This window comes from Myxocyprinus asiaticus, chromosome 35 (genome assembly GCF_019703515.2).
Source record: "Myxocyprinus asiaticus isolate MX2 ecotype Aquarium Trade chromosome 35, UBuf_Myxa_2, whole genome shotgun sequence".
NCBI classification, from domain to species: Eukaryota; Metazoa; Chordata; class Actinopteri; order Cypriniformes; family Catostomidae; genus Myxocyprinus; species Myxocyprinus asiaticus.
Genome location: NC_059378.1, coordinates 12,694,888 through 12,714,114, shown reverse-complemented (window position 1 = coordinate 12,714,114; position 19,227 = coordinate 12,694,888). Strand labels below are relative to the sequence as shown.

At 35.5% G+C, this 19,227-nt stretch overlaps 1 protein-coding gene across 3 annotated transcripts in view; it reads left to right on the top strand.

The window, feature by feature from the left end:
• Positions 1–19,227, top strand: part of cadpsa (Ca2+-dependent activator protein for secretion a) — a 165,354-nt gene that overhangs the window by 76,666 nt on the left and 69,461 nt on the right. For all 3 annotated transcript variants that reach the window (XM_051672688.1, XM_051672690.1, XM_051672689.1), the window contains exons 11-14: positions 59–167; positions 2,652–2,864; positions 9,080–9,216; positions 11,158–11,345. In XM_051672688.1, the coding sequence (XP_051528648.1) occupies positions 59–167; positions 2,652–2,864; positions 9,080–9,216; positions 11,158–11,345 (647 nt within the window). The remainder of the gene's footprint in view (positions 1–58; positions 168–2,651; positions 2,865–9,079; positions 9,217–11,157; positions 11,346–19,227) is intronic.

The following is a 19,227-nucleotide window of genomic DNA, read 5'->3' as shown; positions in this document are numbered from 1 at the left end:
CAACTGTCCTCATTATATGTGGAGTGTGTTTTTGCTTACATCTCAATATTCTCCCTAGGTGAGCCAGTACACCTTTGCCATGTGTAGCTACAGAGAGAAGAAAGCAGAACCTGTTGAACTTCTCCAATTAGATGGATACACTGTGGACTACACCGACCCTCAGCCAGGTCAATGCAGACAATCAGAATACCACAATCACTATGTTTCCTAACTGTGTTTACATTAAAAGGAATAGTAAAAAACAGAAAAGAAAATAAAATTCTGATAAGTTGTACTCACCCTCGTGTTGTCCAAACTCATAAGACTTGATTTCTTATGCAAAACACAAAAGGATCTTTGGCGGTCTTTTCAATACAATGGCAGTAGATAGTGCCTCACATTAAAGCTTACTCACAAAGGACCCAAAAGTGTTATACAAGCTATATACTGTACATCAGCCGTGGGCCGTGCATTTTAAGTCTAGGCCTTCAGTGCGATTCATGCCATTAAAAAAAAACAGTTTCACAATGAATAAGACTCTGTGCCTATCATACATTACATGGCAGTCAACTAATAATACCAACTGACATTTTTAAAAACAAGTCCACGCACGAAAGCCAGAACTTGAAACGACACTTAATGCTCAAGCAAGCCTAATTTTAACTGCAGCATGACTGTTTTATAAAAATGAACGTCAAAAATCATAATTTATCATATGAATCTACCAAGGAGGTCTATTATACCTGGAAAAATCGATCTAATAATATTTGCAATTTAAATGTTGCTTGCAATAAATTTTGTTTCGTCAGGGTACACGGTTGTGCTGCGTTCCATTCATGTGGGATATTCCTACTTGATATCTCTGACCATGAATGCATTCCATTCCCCGATATTCGGAAGATGACGTTTATGGAAACAAAACTGCAATGCTCCCGTTAGCTTAGCAGGGGTTTGACTCTCATTAGAGATGTCTCCTAGCAACCCAACTGTTAAACAAGGCTGCAGCGCTAGCATTTGTGCTTCAGGTGTACGATTATCAAAAGAGATTATAATGTTTTATACACCTGTTTCTGCAGGCGTTTGTTAAACAAGCTTTAAAATCATGTAATGTGGAAACAAACTCATTTATCGATATTACTTAATAAAGTGAATGTTTATCACTTACTTTGTATATCCACAGGTTTATGTGACATCATGCCCCTGCATCTCGCTGAAATCAGAGTTGAGAATTTCTGCACGAGCCTACAAGTTGTAATTCTGACTTTAAGATGCATTCCATTGCACTTTTCCTAGTAGGAAGTTGTAAAATCCGACTTTCCGAGTTGAATGGAACGCAGCACTACTTTTCAAAACTTGATCCGACACTGAATGCTCAAGCAGCCTAATTTACACTTAGAAAACTCCTGATGTTTCTATAATAATGCAAAAAGCACTTACCAATTTACTTGAAGTGAAAATCAGTCCTCCTTTCCTGTTTAACAAATTAAGCAATCACACGGTCATGCAGAACATCTCGTGTTTTTAAATTCATAAGGATCTCTTTCTCAATGGCGATAGCAGCAGTGATGACGATCTCACGCTCTTCGCTTTCAAATTACGTACTTCACTTAATGCGTGATTGCATCACTCAAGGCCAGCTAGAAGGCCTCGACCAGGACATATCCTAAAGATCACACCCACCAAGAACAAATAAATCAATCTGATTGGCTGATGAATCTGACAATCTGATTTTAATTGCTCATTCATTTGCACTGGTGAGGGATTCAGTGGGAATTCTGAAGGCGTGGAGCTCAAACCCACGAGCTGCTTCTGCTAACGAGCATGGCTTTGGGCATGCTATTTGTGAAACAGCTGTCACACTTCGCTTGTAAGCATCAATGAATAAATTCTGACTGGATAAACTTTTAGTTTTTCTCTATTTGTTTGTAGATTAATTAAAAGTGGAAAGCGATTAAAAATACATAGGCAAAAAGGTAATTAAGAATGAAAGGATGAAAAAATATTTATTTATTTGGCATATTAGGCCAGCAGAGAAGCCCTGAGAATTCGCCACTGCTGTACATAGCTCTCATTACATTTCACTTACCTGTTTTACTGGCATGCACAGAGATACCAGCAGGTGGCATGTGTTTCTATGTTCAATGCTTATTAAGGCCCTAGAGATAAGTGACTCATTTCATTAGTGTTCAACAAACACTGGTAATTAACTAGTTAAGATCAATTATAATTGAATGAGACCTTCTGAATCCTTGCATGTAAAACATTATGCACAGTGTATGTTGGTTATGAAAAGAGTCTCTAATATTGATCAGTAAAATTAAGAATGCAGTGTTCTGTCATTTTTATGTTGTTGATAATTTTAAGTATGTTTGCATTGGTCTGCTTTAACTAATGCATCAATAGTAGTTAATAGTTAATATTTTGTGAGGTAACAAAATTGTTCTTTATGAATGCTCTTCTATATTAATCAGGTCAGATGTATTATTTAATGATTAAATCCATCTGACTATGTTCAGAAACACCAACAAAAGCATTTTTAAGGGTCAGGTAGAAATAGCTCCTTATCTAAAGCACATTTTCACTTTTTACAGTGTACTTTTAATGACATTTCTTTAAAATGTAATTTATTAAATTTTTAATTAAAGTACAAAATATGAATATATTAAATACAGGTCTAGATGGTGGTCGGACATTCTTCAATGCTGTGAAGGAGGGAGACACTGTGATCTTTGCCAGTGATGATGAGCAAGATCGAATTCTTTGGGTTCAGTCGATGTATCGTGCCACGGGCCAGTCCCACAAACCCATCCCCCCGACCCAGGTGCAGAAACTCAACTCAAAATGTGGGGCAGCACCACAGATGGACGCCCCCATCTCTCAGTTCTGTAAGTATGGTTCAATTACTGATTACTTATACAGATCAACTCATGCTGATTGCAGTGACACACAGCACAGAGGGCTAGAGCTGCATTTAAAATGAAACTTTATTTTACATCCTGAATATTATGGGACAGCTTTCAATACTATAGGTTAAATGAATTCACATCTTTCATAACAGCACACTGTGTCTGTGTATCTCTTTTGAGACACTGTTTTACTTTATTGCCCATTCATTCCCTGTGAGTGTAATTACAATACAGTAGACCTCCTGGGTTAGTGTGGAGTCAGTGGGCACAATAACTAAATGATAATATAACAAAAAGAGAGAAACATTTTTCATCTATGTCCCCTGGTCTGTGTCCATTCTGTCCTTTTTTTGTCCTGTATACAGTAAATTCTCTTTCTTTCTTTCTTTCTTTCTTTCTTTCTTTCTTTCTTTCTTTCTTTCACCCCTCCCTTCCCTCCCAGTATTTACCTTCATGATGTGGGGGAAAACATGATATTTCAAAGTATTGCGATATGTATTAAAATAATTACCTCATATTACTATATTAATATATGCAAACTAAGCTTATAAGAATTTGAGAAAAAAATTGATATATGGATAAATATTATATATATAGCTTTTTACGTTTCTTTCTTTTTCTTTTCTTTCTTTTCCTCTTTCTTTTTTCATTTTCTTTCTTTCATTTTCTTTTCTTTCTGTTTTGACCTTTTCTTTCTTTCTTTCTTTCTTTCTTCCCCCCCCCCCCCAAGTATTTACCTTCAAGATTTGGGGGAAAAAATTTATATTTCAAAGTATTGCTATATGTATTAAAAGTATGCAAACTAAGCTTATAAGAATAAGAATTTGAGAAAAAATGTATATATGGATAAATATTTAACGACAATGACGAGATTTGCTTTACAGTGTTTCTGTGGCTCTACGATAAAGTAAAACAAAACCAAAGCTCACCAAAGTCCAATGAAGATTACTGAAGAATAGTGGCTTAAGATCGCAACATATCACAGTTTTCAACCACAATTTACTAAACATCACAAATCGCAATAATATTGGATCATGGCCCAGATCTCAATAAAATATTATATTGCCATGTCCCTCCTGATTTTAATTCCTCTTTCAGATGACTATTTCTGTGTATCATGACCTCCTTCTGTCATGATTTGCTTAACGTACCCTGTGTATAGGGAATTATGCTGCTCTCTTTCTATATCTCTCTCTCTATTTCTTTCTCTCTCTGTTTTTCTGCTCTTTTCTGCTCCATGTGAGTCTATATGTCACTCTGGTTTGTTCCCTTTCACCCTGCTCTCTTGTAGCCGGACTGAAGGGTAAGTGCTTTCCTGTAGTAAGCACAGATCAGATAAACCGATCCGGATTATCTGACAAAAGCAATGTGCAATTCGCTATTCCTCCTCAAAAACTCACATTACCTCTATGGTGTCTCTCCTCGACACTTCCTTCTCATCCCTATGTAAATCTCCCTCATTTTTATTTCCTTAGGTTTGAAATAAAAATTCACTCTTTATAAGACCAGGCTGCATGTGAAATTTTATTTATGAATGTTTTGGTCTGACTAGCAGTTACATACTTGCCTTCTCTCAACGTGATTTTGTTGTGTCATCATCTTCTAAATTCAAAGCACATTTTCACACACATAAAGGAATATAACAGTCATAAAATCAAATCCATCTGTTCCCTGTTGGCCAGTATATTGTTGGATGAAATCCACAGCAGTTACCTTTATTTAACAATAAAGCAAATTGAGATTTTAATGAATTTATATAATTCTAGTGATTTTTTTTTTCTATTGTAGTTGTTGATTTATTGTGCTAAATGAATTCTACGAAACCACTGGCGTGCTCTGCACCCCTCAGCAGCTGGTAATTACCATGTTAAGAGTGACATGCTATGAATAAAACAGTGTGTCTGCACCCTGATTATTTCTGGAAGCTATCAGTAGAATGTTACCAAATAACTACTTGCTAGTTCACACCAGTTTCTCTCATCTGTAGAAAGTCGTGCCGCCAGTGTTTTTGTTTTTTTCTCTTAACCTTACGACAGCGACAAATTAAATTGTTGTGGTTGCAATTTTAAATGTGGGGATAAAGATGTAATCAGAAAATATTGGCTGTTTGTTTTCAAGCATACTCCAGATTTTGTCTAGTAGTGAAAGCAGTGGACCCTATGATATTTAACATCATGCAATTATTAAAGCACTAAGTTCTTTGATTCTGAAGAACGGACATTCTCGTCCCTCATTTTCTTTATTTTTTTATAGAAAAGAGAGTTGGCAAATATGTAGTTGGAATATAGAAAATGTCAGCAGATGATATCATACCATGTTTCTTTATCATACAGTTCTTAAGATGATGTCAGAGCTGTATTTTAAAGTAAACATGGACTGAAATACACACTTAGATAAGGACAAACACATTCTTAAAAGATAGTAGCACTTTTCATTAGTTTTTCTTGTGTTTTCTTATAGGACTACTAACAGTTTCACACTAACAGTTTCAGACTAACAGTTTCTTTCCTTACCACTGGGAGAATTCTAAAGCTCTTGTCTGCTATATGTTAAAGCCATGCTCTTGCACAGGTACACTCTTGATGTTCAGGGGGAAGTTTTTTCACAACCTGAAGTCACTGATACTTTGAGGTCTCGTCAACTTGCAAATCAGATAACAACACAAATTATATAATAACACATGGCAAACATGGTGTAAAGCAATTTTACTCCATTCTTGGTCTGTTATCAGTGAGTGATGAAAAAATAATATTAGATAATGGTGACAACTGATAATAATAATAAATATAGCTGCAAGCAGCAATGATCAGGGCCAAGCCCTAAGCACATTGCAAAGACCTCCAGCACAACAGAGTCACAATGTTTATACCAGCTGAGGTGGGTATCGAACTGATGTTCACCCAGTCCTTTGAACTGAAGCCCAGAGCTCTAACCACTGCACCACACAATCAACAAGACTGACTGATGCCAAAGAGGCATTCTTAGTTGAGAGTATACAACTATTTCTGTGAAAATAGTTACAGCTTAATTTTTTTTAAGTAAAAAAGGAATTATGCAATAAAGTACAGTGTGCATTGTAGTAAGCACAATATGAAGTCTTAGAGATCAACAGAAGTACACATTTTAAAACTGACATTCCCTAGACTCGAACTCGAGAGGTTATATGGCTGATGTTGGAAAAAATTATATTGTTGAAATCCTCATGACCAAAGGAATCCAAAGACACCAAACAACATGGGGTTATCATTTTAGGACAAACGGTTCAAAAGTTATGGGCAAAAATAGCCAAGTTTTTTCATTTCTTGACACATAGGATGCTTAGCCCCTAATAATAATAGTGCTGTGGCCTGGTGGTAAGCATGTATCCTCCTGACAATTTGACCCCTGGTGCTCATACATGCAATGCAGATTCAAACCTGGCCTGTGACATTTCCCAAGCCTGTTTCCACTTGTTCTTCCCAATTATTTTCTTCCCTTACTCTACTGTCAAAAAACAAACAAAAATAAATGAATACAAAATATGTATAATTATCATTTAAATGATTTCAAATTTCCCTTAGCAACTGTTTCACTGCTTCTTTATTCAGAAACAAAGAAAACAGTAATTGATTGTCAATATCAGCCAGAGTGCAGGTTTTCTAATCCAGTGGTATAAGGACTGAAATAGCAACAGCAATAGCCTCATATATGGATTTCTATCTGCAGGTCTGATGAGGGTGGCCATATTTTGTTGGAAACAGAGGTCAGGAGCAGATAAAATTAGAAAGCACTTAATAAAGTATGTCTGTGCTGTTCCTTTTTTTCCATCCCTCCTTTTCTTTATCTCCCTCTGTCCATCCCTCACTCACAGAGGGGTTCCCGTCCTGTCAATTGGCCCCTTCAGCCCTTGTCGGCCCAGGGCTGAATCTCAGGCTCCCGATCTGTCCATTGTGTGTGTTTGTGTGAACACACACTTGAAAAAAATATCAAAGGCTAAATAGCCCCAAATACTCTGCTCTTCGGACTCTCTGAGATAGAGGATCTATAAATGAAGAGAATCCATCAATCAGTGTCATTTCTCCTCTGCCCCACTCGGACAGAGCCGACTAATGTCATTGTGTGTTACTGTCCAGTGACCATCAAGTGTCAAAAAGAGATGACAAGCTCATATTAAGACATAGGAGAAGGACACAATGTCACCTTTCTGACTTGTGGCTGATGTCAAGGGGTCATTCTACTCCAACTTATTTGCTTGGATCTATTATTAACTCCCTTTCATGGTTGAGATAAGATGGAGACACAATACCAAGATTTAATACAAAATCAATAACTATCACATATGATAAAGTATACTGTAAATGTACACTATAATAACTATAATAAGTCTTTAAAAATCATTATATGTTTATATAATGCTTAACGGATCTGTAGTATAAATATGATTCAAAGTTTCATAACATCCATTAAGCCTTACGTCATGTTATAACATTTGTTAATGATATTAATGAAAAATATTATAAAGTCTGTAACACATTAGAACACGGTTCTATATGTTAACATTAGTTAATGCATAAGGTATCATGAAGTAATGAACAATATTTTTTACAGCATTTATTATTTTGGTTAATGTTAATTTATAAATGTACTATTGTTCATTTTAAGTTCATGTTAATTAATAATATATTAAGCAATGGTAACATATACAACTTTTAATGTTAATACTGTGTATTTAGAAATTAACCAAGATATATAAACGTTGTAAAACTATTGTTCATTGTTAGATCATGGTAACTATGCATTAATGGTAATTTATAGGCCTACAAACTTATTGTAAAGAGTTACCATAAAGACATACCAACATTTCAGTTTTTAAATAGCATATATTAAATGTATGCAACCCTGCATAAATAATAATTAAAGCCAAATGTAGACAATTATTGGTTACATTTTAAAATAAGGTTTTAGTCATGAACATTAGTTAATGTAATAGGTATCATGAACAAATGATCAGTAATCATATTTTACAGCATTTATTAATCTTGGATAACATTAATTTACCAAAAATACTATTATAATTTTTTGTTTTGTTCATGTTGAATTAATGTTAACACATATTGTAATACAAATGTTAGCGTAGAAAATGTATTAATACATGTATAAATGAACATTAGCAAAGATTAATAAATTTAGCAAAAATACTGTTCATTGTTATATCACATTAAGTAATGTTAAGAGATACACCCTTATTGTAAAGTGCTACCAAATTTTTCTGTATTTTGTTCAAGCAAAATATATAACTTATCTTCCATTATACAGATAAACACTTTTAAATCTTGTTTCTGATTTAACCTGTAAGGTGCAGATGCTCTGGAGGAGGGTTGTGTTCAATGGCTCACTCATACAGTATAGCTCTAAAGCCTTTGGGTGAAACAGGGCATTAGAATAAGAATGGCCCCTGACCAGTGGCAGGATTAAGAAACAGCCCTGCTTATTTGTGCAGACCCAGATGTAATACCTAAGCTTACTGACTGCAGAGGAAAGAGAAAATGTGTTGTTAAATTTATTTAGTCCCTTTAATGGACAATGCCTGGCAAGGGCAGGGGGGCTCCACGGCTGGCTCTCTCCCAGTCCAGGGTTTAGAGGCACTGGTTTTCTTTAATTAGGGTTGCCCTGAGGGGGGGTAGCGGCCTGCGGACAGGGCAATGAATGGGGAGGGAGGGGAAAGCATGAATGTATGGTGGTTGTTTGATTAGCAGGGCCAGACTGAGAGACACTGGCTCAGACAGGTCCTTTAGGATTACCAAGCCAAACCAGTGAGCTCTATTCATTCTAAGACACAAATTAATGGAAAATATACCAGCAAATAGCACACACAATTAAATTGCCACACAATCTAATAAAATGTAAAAAAGATGTAAGATTTTGCAGCTGATTAAAAAGCATAATTAAACCAATCCACTGACCTGCTCTTATAATGTAATCTTTATGTATACTAATAAAATGAAAGGTTAGATATTTTATGCTTATAATGCTTATAATGCACCTTGAATTGGCAAGACACTGTAATGCAAGTTGACAATGACTTTTGATGCTGAGAAACCTAGGTGTATACTCCTTGTGTATGTTGTGTATGTTTTTTAAGCATGTCTCTCTCTCTTCATACATGCACACACATACACACACACACACACACACACACACACACACACACACAGATGCAGACCGAGCACAGAAACATGGAATGGATGAGTTCATCTCTGCTAATCCCTGCAATTTTGACCACGCTTCGCTGTTTGAGATGGTTCAGCGTCTGACACTGGACCACAGACTCAACGATTCCTACTCCTGCCTGGTAAATTAGCTTTCTAATCAATCAGCGCTATGGCTGTCCGATTTATAATCATGTATAATAAAAGCCCTGTTAACACTACCCCTTTAGTGTCTATTATCACAGTTTGATTCAATTCAGTTAGCTCAAGGTGGCTTTACAACACAAACTCTTGAGTATTGCCCATGCAACATTTATCTTTCTTTGCTTTTGCTAAGGAAGAGTAAGTCCCAGATAGTCCAAATATAGTACATTGCCAAGATTTCTGTGAAAGGTGCATCATCTGGAAAGCATCATATTCTATTTTAAGTGTCTTATTTGTGTACAAACATCTGATAAACATCTAAAAAAAAAAAAAAAAGGCGAACATACATACAGTGAGGTCCAAATGTCTGAGACCAGCTTTTGTTTATAAATAATATTAATAATTACAAATGATATTATCAAAATAACAATTTAATTGTAAAGTTGAAAAAGAATATAGAAATGTATTTGACTTTCTGAATTTCTTGGCATAGACTTCACAAGTTTGTACAAAACCTGATGATCCATTTTATCCTAACATGATTTGAAAATGCTCTAGAGAGAATGCTCTTACAGGCTTCAATGAAAGCAAATTTAAAATGGTCAGTGTCACACATTTGCTTATTTGATTGCTGACACACTGTAGTAATAGTGCAGGAATAGTGCAGAAACTTAAAGATTTCTTCAGTTTATAACTCATAACTTGTATTTGTATAGCTTTGTATAGCTTTATAGCATATTGTAATACTTAACTATAAGTACTAAATTTTTTGTTTATTTCCATGGCAGAAAAACATGACAAAAAATAGATTGTCAAGATAGACATTTGAAACCCACTATTCATTCTACATCATAAATGTTTGAAAAAACGACTGCTAAATATCATTTTAACTTACAAGAGGAATGTTTATGTGGCATATTGCAAATAAACAAACATTCTAAAAATTCAGATGAAAAAAAAAATATTGCATAGACTTTCAGTGACGTGTGTGTACTACATAAAAACAATGTAAATCTAAAAATGTGCTTTATGTGGTAAATTCTAAATGAACTGGCTTTATTCAAGTTAAAAATATAATTTAACGCTACTGAATCAATCTGACTACAGTAGGTTACAACAAAACTGATTTTGAGGGTTAGATCAGGTATAAATATTTCCTTAAAGCGATAGTTCACCTAAAAATGAAAATTCTCTCATCATTTACTCACTCTCATGCCATCCCAGATGTGTATGACTTTTTTCTTCTGCTGAACACTTTTTAAAATAATATTTCAGCATCTCTAAGTCCTCACAATGCAAGTGAATGGGTGCCACAATGCATATAAAGGCAGCATAACAGTAATCCATAAGACTCCAGTGGTTAAATCTATATCTTCAGAAATGGTATGATAGGTGTGGGTGAGAAACTGATCAATACAAAATCCTTTTTTTACAATAAATTCTCCTTCCTGCCCAGTAGGTGGCGATATGCACGAAGAGTGCGAATCACCAAAAACAAAAGAAGAATAATGTGAAAGTGGATATTGATGGTAATAAAAAATACTTAAATATTGATCTGTTTCTCACCCACACTTATCGTATTGCTTCCGAAGACACGGATTTAACCACTGGAGTCTTATGGATTACTTTTATGCTGCCTTTATGTCCTTTAGGAGCTTCAAGATGTTGGTACCCATTCGCTTGCATTGTATAGACCTATAGAGCTGAGATATTCTTCTAAAAATCTTTGTTTGTGTTCAACAAAAGAAAGAAAGTCATACACATCTGGGATGGCATGAAGATAAGTAAATGATGAGAGAATTTTTATTTTTGGGTGAGCTATCCCTTTAAGGTAACAGTTGCTGTGTACCCCTTTTTACATTGTTTCTGGGGTAAAGCTTGTCCAGCCACATGCTTAGTAACTGATGATCTGAAAACAGTGCATTGTGTTTGCTTTTCAGGGTTGGTTCAGTCCAGGTCAGGTGTTTGTTTTAGATGAGTACTGCGCCAGGTACGGGGTACGGGGATGTCACCGTCATCTGTGCTACCTGAACAATCTGTTGGAGAGGGCCGAGAAAGGGTCTATGATCGACCCTACACTACTGCACTACAGCTTTGCCTTCTGTGCCTCTCATGTGCATGGCAACAGGTACCGATGACCTCCAAATATCCACCCCATTTCCCTCTTTCTCACTCTGTTTCTTTCTTTAAGTGTTAGTTCATCCAAAAATTTTAATTGTGTTATTATTTACTTACCATCATGTTGTTCCAAGCCAATTTTACTTTTTTTACTTTCTTCTGTGGAACACAAATGTTATGTTCTGTCAGAATGTTAGGGACCGACATCCTTAGTCACCATTCACTTTCGTTGTATGAAAAAAAAAAACATGCAATGACAGTGAAATGTAACATTCTGCCTAACATCTCCTTTTGTGTTCCATGGAAAAAGAAAGTCAAACAGGTTTGGAACAACATGAGGGTGAGTAAATAATGACAGAGTTTTCATTTTTGGGTGAACTATCCCTTTAAACTCCAATTCAGTGCAGTCTCATTTGTAGCCAAATACATTTTTCAGTCATTTATTTCTCTCTCTCTCTCTCTCTCTCTCTCTCTCTCTCTCTCTCTCTTTCTCTCTCTGTTATTCATCCTACTCTCACCCGAAGTTCCTCTCTTTCTCTTTTCTCCTAAAATCACTCCATCTCTCTTCACCCTCCTCCCTTTTTATCTGTCTGTCCATCCACTGTGCACACATGAGCAGAAACAGAGGTAAAGTAAGACAGTCAAAGAGCAAAAAGTCTCTTTATGGCTGCAAAAGGACTAACTATCCTCAGCGTTTCATAGAAACACCATCCTTTCTCCTCAAGCTTCATTACTGGTCACAGGTAATAATGCTTCTCTCCCAAAATCCCACTGTAGTTTCATTACTACTCAACAAGGATCTCATGTTGCCAATTTGCTTTCTCAGATCTTTCAAATATTTTCTCAGTAAAATGTTTTGTCAGATAACCTAAAAAATTTGCTTTATGTGATAACATCTAAATTAACTGGTGTTATTCAAGTCAAAAATATGATTTAATATGATGAATCAATTTGACTATATTTGGTCACATCAACAAAAGTTTTTTATGGGATAGATCAAACAGAAATATAATAATAAAAAAAAAATATTAAAGAAATAGTTCACCCCAAAATGAAAATTCACTCATCATTTACTCACCCTCATGCCATCCCAGATGTGTATGACTTTCTTTCTTCAGCAGAACACAAACAAAGATTTTTAGAAGAATATCTCAGCTCTGTAGCTCCATACAATGCAACTGAGGCATCATAAAGGTAATCCATAGGACTCCAGTGGTTTAATCCATGTCTCCTGAAGTGATTCAATCAGTTTTGGGTGAGAACAGACCAAAATGTAACTCCCTTTTCACTTTAAATCTTGACACCAGCAGTCTCTTTGGCGATCACGATTTCAAGCTCGATTACACTTCCTTGCGCCATCTCAGACCGAAAGGAGTTATATTTTGGTCTGTTCTCACACAAAACAGATTGGATCACCCTGAGCCCTTGACCCCTTGACCCCCTCTAAGAAAAAGAACAAAATCATCGAGGTCTGGAGAAAAAAGGACTCTAATTCGCAGGTGGTCACAGACTCCAGAGGGTGATAATGTAAATGCAATTCTCTCTTTTGGGTGTGGTTTTGCGTTCCCGTCCCCAACCTTTGAAACTGGTAAATCTAAGTGAAGCAAGGTGGCAAATGAATTTAAACCTTTTCTCTGTGTGAGATTGTGTTTTGTTCAGTTGTGTTATTTGAGAATGTGCAAAGTAGCAAAGTGTTCATAGCAGTGGTTCTCAACTGGTCTTGCTTCAGGACCCAGATTTTATGCAACCCAGTACCAAATTATCACACTAAAGTAAACAAAAATATCCTTGGAATCAAATATTGAAATGTATTATTATCAGTAAAATGAATAAAATCTTCAATTGTGTTTGAAACAAACCTTGCTTATCCTCATCGCAAGTGAACAACGTATTTTCTGTCTCATATTTTCTTTTACCTTGCATAGTTTTGCCCATGATTTTCAAAAGATATCACAGAACCTGTTCATGTTGGCATCTGCCTTATTTGACTGCCTTCTGCCAAGTGACGGATGCATTTTCACCAAAATAACGCAGAATTTTGCAAACCACAAGATGAGAACCACTGGTCCATAGTATTTTGTATATGTGTTGAATGTGTGTGCCTGTGTTAGAGAGAAGAGAGAGGGTGAGACAGGCAAACAGAAAGTGATAGACGTGTCGAACCAGTGAGAAACAAGAAGGGAGAGATAGATAGAGAGAGATGAGGGACACTGTGCCTTAAGGTCAGGGCTGACAGAATGAGAGGTCATCTCTCTTTCTCTCCATCACTCATCCCAAGTTGTCCAAGGCCTCACTCCATCCTGTCTACTCTTGCCAAAACCACACGTCAAGCCAACCGCTCTCTTTATAACTGACATGGCCCTCAACCTGCACCTTGTGGCATTACACTCCAATTCTAATATTAATAGCCAAATAATCTACAAGTGTTATAGACAGTGACACTGTGGATTTGATGTTGTTTGACATGATACTACTGCACAATTACCATATCTGGATCACCATATTTGTGCTCATAACAAACTACTCTGAATATGCATGATGTAGTGTTATTAAAATGATATGAAATGGTCGAAATTCAAATATTATCTGGGACAGAATGTTCTTAAGGCGACCCTTATAAAAAATTTACTGTGGTGGTACCATGGTGAAGAAACTGTAACAGATGGCATTATCATGTACTTTATATACCATACTGAATCATAAACATTTTCATATACCATGGTATTTACATGGTAATCAGAAGTACGTAAAAGAATAGGTAACACTTTATAATAAAGTTCTATTCATTAAAATTTGTTAATGGAATAAGTATCCTGAACTAACAATGAGCAAAATATTTTTACAGTATTTATATAAAATAGCCTACTGTTGTTCATGTCAGGTTATAATGTATTAAGTAATATTAACACACAACTTTTAATTTTAACCTTTAAATGCATGGGAATTTCACCAAACACTCCTACATACTCGGGTCTTTAAAGACACGACGCGTATATCTATCACAAATGGATGTTCAAAATTCCCAGTTAGTGTAACATAAAAAATAAAAAAAATTATTAAGACAATTAGAAAATAATAGAATAAAATATAATTTGATGTTTTATTTTTCATATATCAAAGAGATAATACAACAAATCAGACAAATCTAGAAGAGAATTCATTACTTTCACACTGAAATTTCATGAAACGCAACTGGCACAAGCACATATTGACTTACACATAACACATAAGAAACACATATGTATTTTGTCAGGCACTTATTGAGTCTAAATAAATGCACAACTTGCTTGACATTAGTCATATCATACTGTTCATGTGTTGTACTTGCTATAGTTTACTTAAATGTTGTTTCAAATAGCAATGTCAAATGTAAATAAAATCAATCACTGAAACAGCATAAGTAAGAAATAGCATGTATAATGTGTATGTGTATATGCATATGGGATACTGATAATTCACCATTGTCACACAGAAACGTGATATAGTATTTATTTGAATAATTTATCTTGTAATACACAAAGAAAGAGATATCATGTGATAGTAAATTTATATAGTCATGAAATCATCATAACAATATAATTTATATGAAAAAACAACAACAACAACACAATTACATACCTAGAGTCTATATTAGACCGCATACACTTTTGGTACTTAAGCCATTATAATATTGTTTTGTTTTTTGCAATTTTGGCATTTATTATTTTGTGTGTGTGTGTGGGCAGGTTTAAGTGGTTTACGAGGACTTTTTTTTTTTTAGGTTACAAACTGGTAATTACAAGGGTATTATGCTATAAATGTGGCTTACGAGGACTTCTTACAAACTGGTAATTACAAGGGTATTATGCTATAAATGTGGTTTATGAGGACATTTCTAGTGTTCCCATAATTTAAATAACTTAAAAAACATACTAAATGATGTTTTATTGAAAATGTAAAAATGCAGAACGTTTTTTGTGAGGGTTAGGGATTGGGTTAGGGGATAGAATCTATAGTTCGTACAGTATAAAAATCATTATATCTATGGAGAGTCCTCATAATGATAGCTGCACCAACATGTGTGTGTGTGTGTGTGTGTGTGTGTGTGTGTGTGTGTGTTACACTATTTATAAGAGAAAGATTGAGGAATACTAAAGAGGTGTGTGCACAACTCCAAAAAATGGATGAGGTACAGGGGGTAGAATTCGGTCCCGGGTCACTAAAGACCCGAGGTATGCGCTTAAGGGCTAAAAATTTATTAGTATAAGTAGAAATGAACATTAACCAAGCTTAATAAATGCTGAAAAGTATTGTTTATTGTTAGTTCATGTTAACTAGTTTAGTTAACTGATGTTAATGAATAAAACCTTGTTGTAAAGACTTTCCAAAGAAAACCAGGGTAATAGCATGATGCATTTCCTAATACAAATATAGTATTGGTAATCAAAACAGCGTACAAAAATATTAACCCACTAAAATAAAAAGCTAAATTTTAAAAAGTTTAATTGCTGCCTAAATTGAAAACGTGCAGTTATAAGTTCAATGCACTTTTTATCACACATTTTGAATTTAATTATGCTAAAGAAGATAGAGTTGAAACTCATAAAATCAATTAGAAATTACATAAATTATTATGATAAGTTAAATGGATGGAAACAAATATGTTGTTATAACATAATGATGAAAGCATTTTGTTTTTTACAGTGTACCACATCCACAAACCATGTTAGTACCGTGGTGCTTTTTTGTAAGTAGAGAAAAGGATTTCTTTATTTTATTATTATTATTTTCTTTTTTTGCTTTGCTTCTTAGGCAGAAGGGATATTTTTTTCATGCTGGTCCATCTTTTATCCATCAGTTTTGTTGTGACACACAGATAGAACTGAAACATACTCAGAGCCGACGTATGTCACCTGCACACAGTTTAACACACACATACAGACACACATACATGCTTATGCAGAGTGTGACGAAAGGGCCCGGCTCCTTATCGTTTGTGACATGGTAGACGGAAGGAGGGATGTGAGCAGAGTGTATGTGACAGTGGAGGCACGGGTAGCCGTGACAGCGGTTTGAGGAGCAGGAGACATGACACGCTCCTCATCAGTCTGCTCCCCATGTCAGCCCAGCGCATGGTGAAAGACAGCGAGAAAAAGAAAAGGAGGGGCGGGAGGGAGGGAGGGAGAAATTTCAGGGGTACCACCATGGCTGATACACCAGACGGGGTTCCAGAGTTCGGTGGGGGTTTTAGGGGGAGGTTGGTGACAGGGTCACCACTTCATGTTCACAAAAATACTTAAAAAGCGACCTCTGTTGTATGTGTCAACTAGTGGAAAGACATGGTAAGCGAGAGATAGTGAGAGACATACAGAGAAAGTGAGAGGTGTAGATGTCACATATGATGCACAAATCAATTGGGTTTGATAGGTTACCATAAGGAGATCAGTTGCATGGACATCAGAGGATTCAGCATGTTAAAATATAAGTGTAGTAGAGTCGCTCATCTATACGTGCAATGTGATTGGATAATGCATTTAAATTAGCATAGGGGAGACCAGGGCCAGTTGTCACACTTTTTATCCAGTAAATTTTTGTCAGGATAGGTTTATATTTGAAAGTCAGTTTCTGTATAGGCACATACCTTAAAGTCTTGGCTACAAAAAAACTATTGAACATTTCCACTGTTATTGGAAAAAAGATACAGCTCACTGAACACATGTTAACCATGTGTGATAGTAGGGCCAGGGCTTGTTGTTATACAATATGGGGTACGTTGTCACGATGGAACCTGCCATTAAGCAGCCTATTATATGCTTTTCAGCAACAATAAAACAATTACGAAACAAAATAATTCTTGAAACAGCATAAATGTAAACATACAGAAATATAGTTTTGGTCAACAAATATTATAATTAATAAATTATATATATTTATAACATTTAAAACACACCTGACTAATTGCTCCAATAAAAATGTCCCGAGACCACAGTTCAGTCTTTCTGTAAAAATAATATAGTTGTCATATACTTCAGAATATAGACCCTTGCCTATACACCCGAATGTACACCCGTGTGGTTTTATTGTGTTCACTTGTTTACCCAAAAGCAATATCAAATATAAAATATTTTTAAGTAAATGTAAATAAATACATTCATATTTAGATTTTAATTTGGAGGTTAAAATTCACAAAAACTATTCTTATTTAAAAGGGTTTTTTAACCAGTGTTTGAAACCAATATATAACCACTGCAAGAAAAAAACACACATTTTCACAATTGGACTTTAGACTCAAAACTGTATCAGAGTGACTATTTGCTCTCCGATAGTCTGGTAGAAACAGAAATGAAAGACAAACTACACCCCTAGTGTCGCTGCAGTGGTGTGGGTTGTGACATCGGTGTGGATGTTTTTTCATCCTGTTTCCTGTCTCCACTACTTATAATAATAAATAAATATGAAGATAAAGGTTGATTTCCTCACAGTGATTTGGTCACAGTTAACGTTGGGGAGATAAGTGAAAGGTTTGATCTTTGTAAAATTAACCATAGTTTTACTATAGTAATATTGTGGCAACCATGTTTTTGGCGGAAGCCATAGTTTTAATGCAATTCACCATAGTGTTACTACAGTAATATGGTGTTAATATATTAACCATGTTTAATTTTGTGGCTACTATTGTTTTACTACAAAATACCCTGGTGATACTATGGTCACCACAGTAAAAATCATGGTTACATTTTTTAAGGGAAGGTTAGGGTTAGGTTTAGGCGTAGGGATTGTTGTAGGGTGAATGCTGGGCTCTAAATAAACACAATAAACATGCAGCAGTAATGCCCATATACTGTATGCTAGTATTTAATTAGGAGTGCAAATAGTATCTGCTAGCATCTAAAACTATTTGCACTTAGTGCAAAGAAGACGCTTTTTGTTGCTATTTATGCTTAGTGTAAATAGCATATGTTAATTTCCATTGTGACAACAAGACCCGATCTCCCCTATACAACACAAACTTGTTATTCCCAAATGGCAGATGACGTCATACAGGAATCTATATAACGTACAGGAAGTGATATGTGGCTAATTCCAAATATGCTAAGGAGTGGCACTAGACATATCAGATGAACTGTTTCCCCCAGTCTCTCTCTCTGTTATAGAGTCACAATAAGAAACCTGTGTGTGTGTGTGCGTGCGTGTGTCCTCGATGAAAAAAATGTCCACAAATGTGAACTAAATCTGACAAACACTCCCAGGGACTTCCTCATTTGGAAAAAAATCCATTCTTAAATAAAGTAAATTATGTTTTTTAATTTTATTATTTAATTCTAAAAATATGTTGTTGTTTTTCTGTTAAGGTTAGGGTTAGTCTGTAGTTATTATTATTAGCCCTATAATAAACAATCAAAGTCTATGTTATGTCCCCATTTACAGTAGATAGACAGTCAAGTGTGTGTTTGAGTGAAGGGCCTAACTCAGACCCCCATCCCTGTTCATGGCCATATAGAGAGTCCTCCACAATACAAAAAAACTTGGCAAGGATTAACACAGTCCCCTGCTATCAGTACACAGGGGTTCAACCTCTCACCACACACACACACACACACACACACACACACACACACACAAACTTTTTATATCATTGTGGGAATTCTCCATAGACTTCCATGCATTTTATGGATTTTATACAGATCTAACGATAATTTATATCCCATAACCCTATCCCTAAACCTAACCCTAACAGAAACCTTTTTTGCATTTTTACATTTTCAAAATAACTTTGTTTAGTATGTTTAATAAGCCATTTCCCTCATGGGGACCGCTGGCTGGGCCCCACAAGGGAGGTGATCTCAGGTTTTACTATACTTGTGGGGACATTTGGTCCCCACAATGTAGTATAAACATGCACACACACACAC